General features: G+C 39.0%; 1 protein-coding gene across 1 annotated transcript in view; it reads left to right on the top strand.

Moving 5' to 3' along the window:
* Nucleotides 1-12,367, top strand: part of NXPH4 (neurexophilin 4) — a 280,593-nt gene extending 268,226 nt beyond the window's left edge. The window contains exon 2 of the mRNA XM_068265158.1: nucleotides 11,191-12,367. Within this exon, the coding sequence (XP_068121259.1) occupies nucleotides 11,191-11,913 (723 nt within the window). The 3' untranslated portion in view covers nucleotides 11,914-12,367. The remainder of the gene's footprint in view (nucleotides 1-11,190) is intronic.
* The last annotated feature ends 326 nt before the right edge of the window (nucleotides 12,368-12,693 follow it).

The following is a 12,693-nucleotide window of genomic DNA, read 5'->3' as shown; positions in this document are numbered from 1 at the left end:
ACAACTGCGTTCAACTGAGTTAGTGGGCTCAGGCCCTTAGTGCTTCTGCTCCAATGTAATTGTTTCAATTACATTGAAACAAGCAACTCTGAACTAAAGTCATGCTGTGCTTTGGAACAGGAAGCCTGCAGGTCCTCTCTGCACATGTGCAGGCTTCCTGGCTTCTTACTCCTCTCCGCTCGTGAACCACATAATGACGTGTGGCAGAGAGAGGGGGAAGAAGCCAGTATAGTGGCCACCTGGGGAACAGGAGCGCTTACTGAAGGGGCCGGTGAGTGTCCCCTATTTACTAAATAGCCGTGGGTATGCTTATATGCATACCCACAGCTTCTGCTAAGAGTCCCTTTAAAGCCAATCAGAACTTCAGAAGACTTACAATGAATAAGTCAATCAGAGAAGGTGAAAATTTCCACAAACATTTTCATGAAAATTTTTGTTGGAAAATCGGCATTGGAATGCACAAATACGTGGTAGGCAGAAAGCATAGCGGTTATTGGCATTGACTGTAAGCAGAATTTCCGTGGAAGCGGAAATGGGAATTTACGACCATCCCTACAGGCCATCCCTACGCGTAGCCCCTGATACACTATTCACTGGATATTTTTGTATGCATAACAGGTGAATCTTACATAGTGTGTGATAATGGTCTACTCTTATGCAATTACCGTAACTTTTTCTTCTAGTTGCTATTTTCACACTTTGTCAATAAAATGCTTTTTAACTGCATGCAGTTAAAACTATGCCACTCTTGTAGCTGTTTAAGCCTGAAGCGGCGTAGTTTTAATGCCTCCTGCTCCCATACACGCCCATATAGCATGTCCCCGCCATCACAAAACTCCTGACTGTACCTTGTTCAGGAGCCAATTTTCATTGGCTCCTGACCCTCTGATTACTGTAAGCCAATCACAGTGATCAGGAAGTGGAAAATGAAAAAAGGGCTCTGGTCCTTAAGGACAGCCTCATGGTCCGAAATGAGTTAAACAAAAGTGCAAAAGTGCAGGCCGATGCTGTACAGACGTGTCGCTAGCCTCCAAGTTCTGTATCTATGTGGCTGGAAGGGAGAGGTGTCCATGGGGCTGAAGGAAGCTGCGGGTGAGTATAAAATCTTTTTATTCGGATATCTCAGGTTTACTTTAAGGTCACTTAAAGGATTATACTCTAGTACCACATTATCAGTGGAACAACCTGCATGTTTATGGCCTTCTAGCTTTGGTGACAACATCAACTCACACTTCCGAGAAATTTACCTGGAATCTCAGAGTAATCTACCTGGAATCTTTAAGGTGAAAAACCTAAAGCCTCATGTTTCTATTAAAAATGCTATAATAAATATGAAAGGATCACAGCATTAATTTGGATTACAGACAGTTTGGTAAATTAGGAAACTCTGGTCTGTGGAGCAAATCAGCGAATTGCTAGAGCAGCAATTTTTTTTTTTCAGCAATTACTCATTTCTTATTCAAAGGCTGTCCATATCCATTGCTTTCTGTCTTAGCAGATATTTTTTTACACAGGTGAATCATTTTAGCAGCTTTTTATAACTGGGATCTCTCTTTAAGAACACTATTTGCTGTACTTCTTATCTTTAGACTGCTTAGTTATTGCTCTATGCCGCAGTACAGCTTTCATGTTAAGTGGCCGCTTCTCAAAGAGGTAATTTGTTGGTAATATCAGAATATTTCAGCTATGTACTTAAAAAGATCAGTATCAGGAGAAGCCATACATATTGAACAAAAAAAGAAAAAAAGGAATTAAGTGTACTGTGCCATACCTTTATATTCTAGTTGGGGATTTTTCTATAATATTAGGCTTTGCTACAGGGATGCTGTCAATATCTTAAAAGTATAAATTAGACGTCCTAATCACACACCTTCTGGGAAATAATTCAGAATCAGGAATAGAATACTTACAGCACTCATTTAATATGTATGGTACAGCAAGGAAGCCAATATAAATATACATATATACATACCAATTACTTTATTTATTAAGTCCTAAGCCTCTGGATAACACCACCCATAATATGTACTTTGCCTGTCAACCTAACTTTATCTTTGTGGTTCAGCTTTTAATAGTTAGCAAATTATGACTTTTATGGATCTGTTCATTGTAAAACATTCCTGATAGGTTGATTACAGATCACAAAAAGATTTGGAAGACTATAGGAAAGCAGCCTAAGTTGGTGTCATGTGACCTCCATGTGCAATTTGATTTTGGCAGTCTGGAAAGGGTTAGTGTTAGGGTCAAAGCAATCTAGACAGCACAAAGCTTTGAGGGAAACATGCTGACTATTTCCTCTTTTGAGAAGAGTCCCATAATAAACTGAGCAGCTGCCAGGAACATTGAGAGGAGGATAAGCAAAAGATTTACTGCAAAGAGCAGAAGCTGACTTATTAGTCATTTTTATCAATTACGTGACAAAACAATACTCAAGCAAATATCTTGGCTCTAACAACTAACAGGACAATAAGAGGCATAGCTCTGATACTGGACATTGGTTGCCACAAAACCAACCTGGAATTTCAGGAGATCATGATGAGTTTGGATCAGCCACAGGTCTTATATTGTATTTCACTGGGAAGTTGAGGCTCCTGCTGTGAGAGACTCCTGACTAAAGTTGAGAGCTGTCCTCATAATGCACAGTTTAGTGGGAAGGCTGATGTAAGTAGCTTGTGCTCCTTCCATTCCAAGGCCACAAGAGCAGAAGGTCAACCTTGGCTTCTATTCTATTTCCTGCCATGTGCTAGTATCCCCCCCCCCCCCCACACACACACACACCTTCAAGCTGGGTGCATACATAGCAGAAACGCTAGCGTTGCGTAAAACGCAGCGTTTTTGCAGCTAATGAAAGTCTATGGGCCACAGGAAAAGGGAATATAAAAACGCATATGTATTTTATGTGCATTTTCAAACCTGTGTTTTTAAAAATGCTGGCTTTGTTGCATAATATTCATAGTCAATGGGAACACAATGCGTTTTCAATACGTTTTTTCCACAAAATATTTTTTTTGCTTTATTTCAGCTTTCTGTTGTCTTCCTAGTGATTTGCATAATTGGAAGTATAAAAACACATGAAAAACACATACAAAACGCACAAACGCACACAACATTAACATCAAACATGACATCAAATGCTATGTGTGCTCCCAGCCTTAATGTACAATACTATTCCCTCTCCATGTCTTACAAGTCCCACGCAGATCAAACATTAGGCAGGGGTCACACTTGTTTGCTTTTGTGCGCGTTTTCTGCACAGAAAAACAGATTTCAACTGAGAACTCATGTTAATCAATGGGCTAGGTCACATTTGAATGCAGATTTTACGTTCAGAAAAAAACCTCTTGCACAATTTGTCAGTTTTCTCTATAAATTACATTAGCTGCTGTAAGGCAGGGGTCACACTTGCCTTTCAGTTTTCTGAAATACAAGTGTGAGCCATGTCAGGAATATAGCAGCTAGTTATGAGGCTGATGATGTAAGAAATACAGGAGTATATTTCTATCATTTTTCTAATCTGCTGTGTATTATGTCAAAGGTGTAGATATGCCAGGCAAGATTCATGGACTGTTCATGTGATTGTGTGTGTGGGTCAATAGACCTACATTTGCATTTAATTCCTCTGGAAGCAGGGGGCTGGGACATTAGCATACAGTTCCTCTGGACAGTCAGAAAACAGGTAATTAGGAAACACTTAATCAGACAATGGCAGAAGTGAAGGGTTTTGTTCCACCTTATTTGGAGCTGAAGCTTTGAAGTCATTGACAATTGAAACATTTACACTTCTGTTGATGAAGGCTGTTAAAGCATTGTGAAGAACTCTAGACTAGTCAGGAAGAGTCTCCTCCCCAAACCTTTGACATGTGTGTTAAGCACTATTTCATTGTGAGGAAATTTAATTATTGGTGGAGGTGCAAACTATATCCTGTAAATTACATCTATTGGAAGGGGTTGAAAATCTCTGCAGACTTTAAAAACGGAGACAGGAAAGCTTTGATGCTAAGAAATAATGTTGAGGAAGCCTTTTGATGTCTGTCAGGATACAATCTTACCTGTCGAATTCTGCAACCTTCAAAAAGCTAAAACAGGAACCCTTTAAAGTTCGCATATCACAGGAAGACTAGGACAAGCGTTCGGTGATGTCACAAACGGGGAAATTGCATTAGTTCCTGGGGGCTGGACATTAAATGCCCCAGGGGACACTTCAGACTATTTAAGGTGGTCCAGAACAGTCACAGGTATCTTCTCCTGGAGGTAGCGCATAGCTAGGGATGATTGCGACTCCTGGTCCTGGTCCTCCCGTCAAACAACGTTCTAACCTAAGCTGGTAACGTTCTTTTTTCCCCCCGTTTATTTTTACGCAAATATCCTTGTGTGTATTTTTGTAACTTTTATCTTGTAACCTTTACTTTGCAACTTTTTTACTTTGTTTTGTACATCTTTTGTATATATTAAGTTCTGCATTGTTCCATGTTTTTTCTGGAATATTAAATTGTTATTTAAATAAGTTTGACTTCTGCTGTACTAAACTAACACTCACAGCCTAGAAGAGACTGCAGTGGAGCAGTGTATAAGTCCATTCCTAATTGTATGCTTGAGCAACACTACCATATGACATTGTAATTGCATTGTGTGTATGGGGCACTTCTGCACTCGACAGCAGAGTGGGAGTGGCTAACATTATCGTTTGGAAAGACTGGTAGTGGTTTTGCTGCACGACAGTGTAACTTGCATTACAAGTCAGTGCCTGATTGTGCTGTGTTACTGTACAACTGTACTGTGTGTGTGGGTGCGTGGCGTTCCCGTATTCGGCCTAAGTGCAAAGCTGACCCGAATACGAAAACGCAGATTGCGTGTTGAGCACTCGACAGCTGAGTTGACGTGTCTAGCAACCGCTAGTGGTGGCAGTAAGAAGCTTTTTAGGGGTCACAGCTTTGCTTGTAGCTTGAATAAGGCTGTCCCTGCTTGATCTGGTCAAACCCGCAGTCGGGAACCGTATACGCAGGCGTGCCGCGGGCCGGTTCTTGACAAGCCCTGTCTAATATGTTTCTTCCTGTGTGTCCCAGTAGACCCTCTCCCCACACCCATAATTTCCCACAACCTACATACCGTTATTTTCCTTAATCTATTATTATTATAGATGTATATGAGCCCTTTTATATTATGGACTGGGTGGTACAGTGATGTAGTGGATTGCACTGTCGCCTAGGGTCCCTAGTTTAAATTCAAATCTGGGCCAGGACACTATCTCCACAGAGTTTGTAAGTTTTCCTCCAGGCACTCCAGTTTCCTCCCACATTCCAAAAACATATTGATAAGTTAATTGACTCCCCCCCCCTCCCTCCAAATTGCCCTTAAACGATGATAGGGATTTATGACCATGGTTGGAATTAGATTGTGAGCCACTCTGAGGGACAGCTAGTGACAAGACTATATGTTGTATTAAAGGAACACTATTGATTAACATGTTTTTTTTTTTAAATCTGGGATTGAGAGAGTTCCTGAAGTTGCTTATCTCTTTTGTTTACTGTAACAAATTCCTTTCACTCTAAAACTGACAGCAGTCTGCTCTAATCTGAAGGCATGAGGAGAGGGTGAATTCCCTCGCAGTGCATCCATTAACCCTGTGTGTGTGAGAGAAAGTTCTGTGTCCTGTGTCTCTGTCTGAAGAGAGCAGTGAAAATGCAACTTGTTATAAACATTTGTAATTGTCTTTGACACCTCAGCTTTTCATACTTTTTTTTTTGCTTTTAGTGAAAAGTACTTTGTAGTCTGATATGCAAAAAAAAAACTGGCTGTGCCTTGAAGCAGACTCCACTTTTGAGAGTAATTTGTCCCAATAGAGCTAAGTCCTACACACAATGAATTAAAGCTTTTGCCTCTGATATTTAAGATGAAAAGTAGGAATTTTTTTGCACAGCTACTTAGACATTATTTGTACATTGTCATTTTAGAACACTTGGTTTGATAATGCTCCTTTAAGTACTATAGAAGCCTTCAAACAATGCACATAAAGTGCTTAGTGCAGTATGATCAAAATCACAAATAAATCTTGTCCACTTCTTCAAATTCTGACCAGGTTTCAGCCTTATCCCCAAATACATACCCGAGGAAGGTGTCCAGTGCAAAAATCCAAGGGCTGAGATCACCTGAAGTGGTTCTAAAATAAACAGAGCCGAGATTAACCACTTCTTCCAAAGCGGATGCATGAAAATGTCATCTTTCCCCTTTCAATTGCAAATAGGAGGTTTTAATGTGTTGCACGCTACCGTCGCGGGCACCCACAGGGGCTTACTCATATGTGATTGGTGAACGGGAACATGTATTCCCTGAGCCAATCAAAGTGCCTGTGAATGAAGCATGATTTTACTATAAGCCATGTTCATTCATGAAAATTAAAATAAAGAAAGAGTTACACTACTCACAAATACTTTTTGTGAGCACATGATAGTGTGTTGTTCCATCTGGTGGCCAAAAATGTAAATAAAAGTACAGTAAATACATTTCCCATAGTTATTAACACCTTCTGCACACTAAAATAAACAAAATGATAGAATTTAAAAAAAAAAACTTTAAATAGTTACCTCAGGGATGGTTTTTCAACATGTATGTCATGAGGGTATGCTACTGGTATTTTAGGAAATAAGGGCCTTTAATTATTGATACAGTGAGAAAACAAACACAAAACATAAAAAATACACTGTTATCTTCAAATAATATATTGTCAACATACATTGTACTAGGAACATAATTTAAATGTTAAGATATCCAGGACAAATTGGGAAATAAATTGTGTGAATTTTTACCCATGGTAGCATTGTTTATTTTAAAACTATAGAGGATAGAATTTGAGAAAAAGTGAATTTTTTTCTTCCCCCCCCCCCCTTGTTTTTCCCTTTACAATGCATAGAAAATAAAGTAGTTACTGAAAACAAGAATTATAGTGAACCAGGGCCCTTGGGCTGTGACCAGCAGATGTTTAAAGTGGACCCAAATTAAAATACAAGATTTCAGAAATAAAATCTATTTTCTAAATTGTAATAATAAATCACAGCCTTTTTTCAGCTGCATGATGACAAATATAAAATATTTTACATTTATTGGAGGAGTATATCCCAACTTTATATTTTAGCTGGAAAAGTTGGAGGGTCGTCTTATACGCCCAGTCGTCTTATACGCCGGAATATACAGTAGTATCTTCATTATATATCATTATTATTGATTTTTGAGATAAACAAAATAGAACCAGAGTCCTTACATAATAACCAAAAACATTAACTGTTTAAAATGAACTAGTAATGTTGTTGTAAACTTGTAAAGTATGTTGTACGTCAAAAATAAACAGAGAATTTCAACAGATTTTTTTAAATGCCATATCTCAATGAAAAAGTATTTTGTAACTGTACACACCTGTGGGATCCTTTTTCACTTGTTATTAAATGAACCCACTAGCACTGTTGTATTCGCTTTTGTCTGCTTTTCAGCATTTGTAACATTGATGTGTAACTGAAAAGCGGACACAACTGCGTCAGTGGGCTCAGCCCCTAAGTGGATTCATTTTAGAGCACTGGGCAGTTTAACTGTTGGCTCCATTAGGCTGGGAACCATAGCATAAAAGGTGTGCAGTTCTGTTCCAGTCCGGTCCAGTCAGTTTTCATCAGTTTTGTGGCAGTTTTCTTTGGCTGGGTTCACACATAAAAGGTGTACCGTTCCAATCATGTTAGGCAAAACTGACAGAACGGGACAGGACTGGAATGGAACTGTACAGATTTGTGTGTGAACCTAGCCTGCTCTTTTACTTTACATGCAATTATGATTTCCGATTTTGATGCGATTTACAAGTGATTCTGATTCCGCTTTTTTATCTCTGCTTTTCTTCTTGTGTTGCTAACATCCAGTGAAAATCGCAAATTGTAATTGTAAATCAGAATTGTGATTTTCGGCGAGAGGTGTTTTTTTTTTTATAACTCAGTAATATTGTTCCTTACAAAAGTGGACTTTGACATTTGATATAACTTCTAGTCTAGTCTGGGTGTTGATCTTTTTATCAGGGGGAGGCTGCAAATCCATCAAGCATATCCTATCTCAAGGGAAATAGGAATTTACCCTCAAATGTCTCTTTCTTGACTAAAACAAAATGTGCTGCTATCAAGACCTGTCACTGATTTACTGATTAGTAATTTGTTTTTATATTATGTTGACTATATGATGTGTTATAGATATAAAACTTTGTGTCTGAATATGTTAGGATGATCCTTTTTACTATCATTATGTATTCATATATGTATTAATGTAATACTGACATCTTCTGGAGCTCAAAGGAGCTTACAATCTAATCCCTACCATATTCAGAGCCTAATGTCCCTCTTATAATTTAAACCAATTTATTGTGGGGAACCAATTTATCTAGAACTTTACAAATGTGTCGTTGTTGTCGTTGATGTATCAGTATATTTTTGGGTTGAACATATGGGGAAAATATATACAGTAAACTCTATGCGGGTAGCTCTGCCTTAATCCAGCATTTAGAATGCCAAACAGAGGTCATTCCTTAGTATGCAAGGACTATGCTGTATTATTTATGTAGTCACATATTGACTTGAGGTGTTGGTGGTAGTAACATCCCCCTGGAGCTGTGTAATCTACTTCACTGATAACTATGGTCTACATTTGATATAATAACCCTAATCCACTTATAAAGTAGAGTTAATTAAGCCTCACTACAGGACTTGTCATTTCAAAGTTTATGAACAAATAATCTTGTAGGGGAAATTAACGACTGCAGCTCATATTTTAAGGTGAAAAAATGTATACTTGAAAAAAGTTTCTGCAGTGTTACAATAGAGGTGGATTCAAACAGTGGTAAAATAAACAAAAAAATATATAGGCCTATTTTAAAACATGAATGTTCTTCACACCTTTGTAACATTGCTTTATGATATGCATGTATTTCAATTTAGCTGAGCAGAACTGCAGAACCTGCTGTCTCTGTATCATGGCAGCTGCATCTAACACTAAGAACTCTTTATCACTGAGATGTGGTAATGCAGAAAACAGCTCATTCAGTAGAATTGCCGACTTGGGAGGTATATTACCGACTTGTGCAGTAAATACCTCAAGAAATGTTAAGAAATTGGAATTCACAAAGATTAAAGGATTCTGTAAATCAAGTAAAAGTGTTCGGTATTTACCTCCAGCTCTGACCAGCCAGTAACTCACAAACTCCATCCGGTAAAATTTGACAGATGTAGCGGACAGCTAATAGGGAGTGCCAGGCTGAAAACAGGGAGAGTCACACAGCCCTGCTTCTCACCCCATTTGATCTGATACTCTGGCAGGCGGGACTTCAGAGCGGCCTTTAAAAAGGCATCTGTGTATCCCTTTAGATGTGCATATCTGTTCTCTCAAACAAGCTCTCCTTAATTATCATAGATGCACATGTAATGGGATGCCGGGGATACACCAGACAGAAAATAAAAAGGCTCATGCATAGACTTGTACAAGAGACTGATAGCTTGCTGCTTGACCTGCTCCACAGCTGATTAGACTACCAAAGAGGGGTTAGTGAATTGAAGCATGTTTTTTCTGTATATTACCAAACTTATACCGCATGCGGGAAATCTTAGTGAATTTGGAAAAAAAAAGTATAAAATACCGAATGCGGTATTTTACAACCTAAATTATTTGACTAAACTGCCCTTGGTGAATTGAGGCCCATGCAAGTTCGTCCACTGCTTTAGGACATGGTCCGGCAGTAGACCCAGTGTGACGCAAACTTAACTTACCAACATCGGCTACTTCCACTGCAGGTACAGGAAATTACAGACAATGTTTCAAAGACTATGCACTCTCCCAGCCACTCACTCCGACAACTACCTTCTGGATAATTAGTGCCTGTTGGCTTGGGTTGCTGCAGCAAGCAGATTATCTGTACATGTAAGTGTCTGGGTATTTCTTACTCACCTGATTTGAACTGAAGAAGTCACTTGTTACTTGTAATGAAATCAAGTCAAGAATACAAAACACTATTTTTTTTTCTTTGGGCTCAAGAGTTATTAAGTAAGGAGCCAAAGTGCTGAACCTCATGGGACCTGTATCTGTGTTTTGAGTGTAATGCCATCTATGCAAGAGAATATAAATAAAATAAAAATAAACATATGTTTTATTGTAAAATGTACCTTATTTTTCACTCCATAAGACGCACCTAGGTTTACAGGGCAAAGAACCAGCGAATAAAAAATATTCTTAACCTGGCGCATCCATGGTGCAGGGGCGTTTTATGCAGCATCTGCCCCCAAGCTGTTGTAGTTTGCACAACGCAAAAGTCCATTAAACCCCCTCCACAATCTTTACACCCTGCAGCAAGTTCTGATGAATGATAACAGAGTGAGTGTGAGGCAATATCTACCATACTGATTCACAGAAGGATCTCGGCTGCTGTAAAGATTTTGTGCATATCAATGGGGTTTTAAATGACCAGGTAACCTGGAGAAATAAAATTTTCACCATCCACTTTAAATGTAATCTTCTAGTGAAGTTTTGGATCTGACTGCTTGCATTCGGACAGCACAGAAAAGTCTTGATAAAGCCATTTAGCTAAACATGCTTAAATGCTTCTGATTTTGCAGCCTGACAGCTGAGGTTTACGGACGTGGGATTTCCGAGGTCCTGCAGAGTATAACCACATTGAATGTGCTCTCACTCTTCCAGCCGGTGCGCTCTGAGTCATCTGTCTTGTGTCCTCTCCTGGCTTTTTTAATTGCTGGCACTCCCTCTTTGTGACTCCATAGCACACATGCGCCAGGGTCATGGAGAGGGTGGCGCTAGCAATGTTACAAGCTGGGAGGGGACACAAGATGGAGGAGTAGGAGCATGCTTGCTGGGTGAGAGCATTTCCACTGCGGTTATACTATGTAGGGCAGCAAATATAAATGTTACCATGGACTGGGGAGAGAGACAGTGTGGGGGGTACACCTGCCTCCAGGCTGAATATGTATTATTCAGTCCATAAGGTGCACAGACTCTTTCCCCTTGCTTTTGAGTAGAACATTTTTTTGCGTCTTATGGAGTGAAAAATATGGTAGTTGCATACACATGCCCACTGTACAATACATTAAAAAATAATTTATCATTTAATTTATCATTTATCAAATTCCTTTTCGATTGATTAATCCATTTAACTTGTCTTTCCAGGTCCTTTGTTTAGAAGGCCACATGACAAAAACATTAGGATACATGGATTTAGGAGCTACAGGAATGGCGAAGAATGGACCATATGGTGCCAGCAAGCCTCATTCACTACAACCATCTAGGGTTTTCCCCAGTGATCCATTCAAGCCAGCAAAAACTCCAATGCAATCTCCTATGACTCCTTGGGAGTGGAGTAAGAACCAGACTCTGCTCACTGGCCAAAGAGCTAAACGCAAGCCCTCCTTGAAAACTGGGAGAACCAAGAAGATCTTTGGATGGGGTGATTTCTATTTTAACATCAAAACTGTTAAGTTCAGTCTGCTGGTGACTGGTAAAATTGTTGACCACATAAATGGAACGTTCAGCGTCTACTTTCGGCATAACTCCTCCAGCCTTGGAAATGTGTCTGTCAGTATTGTTCCACCGACAAAGGTGGTGGAGTTTGATCTACTACAGCAATCTACCTTGGACACAAGAGAAACTAAAACTTTCAACTGTAGGGTGGAATATGAAAACACCAACAAAGCCTTGAAGAACAAACCCTGCCTCTATGATCCAGCCAAAAACTGCTACATGGAGCATACTCAGAGTCATGCTGCGTGGCTTTGTGCTAAACCCTTTAAGGTCATTTGCATCTTTATCTCCTTCTACAGCATTGACTACAAGCTGGTTCAGAAGGTGTGTCCAGATTATAACTTTCAGAATGAACATCCCTACTTTGGTTGAGGGACATACTAACAGGGAGGTCAGAAAGCAGGTTTCTGTAGGAAGATGAAGTTTAAATTCTCTAGATCTGAGGGTCTGCTTGAATGGCAAAGCAACCATATTCCTGTGGATTAAAAGGATTGGGTGATTCCAGCTTCACTTTCGTAAAAAAACAAGTGCTCTTAAGCACTCAAGAATGTCATAACACAAGATGCATGAACCTGCCCCTGAAATAATGACTATCTGACCTGTCAAGCGATAACCTCAAACAAAGTTGTCGTATGTTATCATCAGCTAGAGATTCTCACTGCTCTACTTCTCCGCTCACAAAAAATGCGGCAGTATTACAAGAAACTGTTTTTCTTTATAGCAACAGTGGCCAAAATAAATTTTATTTCATAAAAATAGTTAAAAAAAGACCCTAAAACCTGATTGATACTGGAAACAGACAAAAACAGCACAAGAAAATACAACAATGTCCATTTTGCTTATGAATAAACTATGTGCAGTAGTCTAAAGAAAAGCCTACTTATTTAGTTTTTTTATTTTTATTACATGATGATTAGTTTTGAGTGACTCAAGGTAATTGTGTATCAGGATTACAGGTATTATGCGCTCACAGAGTAAAAAAATGGATTATTGTACAAATAATGAAAAAATGAACAACAGTTGTCAGGAGAGGCCAAATTTTATAAAAGGATGCTTATAATTATAAGAATATTTTAGCTTTTATTGAATCCTCTGATTTACATTTTATCTCCCACGTAGAAAAATACAACAAATGTACCGTAAATTAATTTT

This window comes from Hyperolius riggenbachi, chromosome 2 (assembly GCF_040937935.1).
Source record: "Hyperolius riggenbachi isolate aHypRig1 chromosome 2, aHypRig1.pri, whole genome shotgun sequence".
Classification (NCBI taxonomy): domain Eukaryota; kingdom Metazoa; phylum Chordata; class Amphibia; order Anura; family Hyperoliidae; genus Hyperolius; species Hyperolius riggenbachi.
The sequence above is the reverse complement of the archived record's forward strand: the minus strand, read 5'-3'. Positions and strand labels throughout refer to the sequence as shown.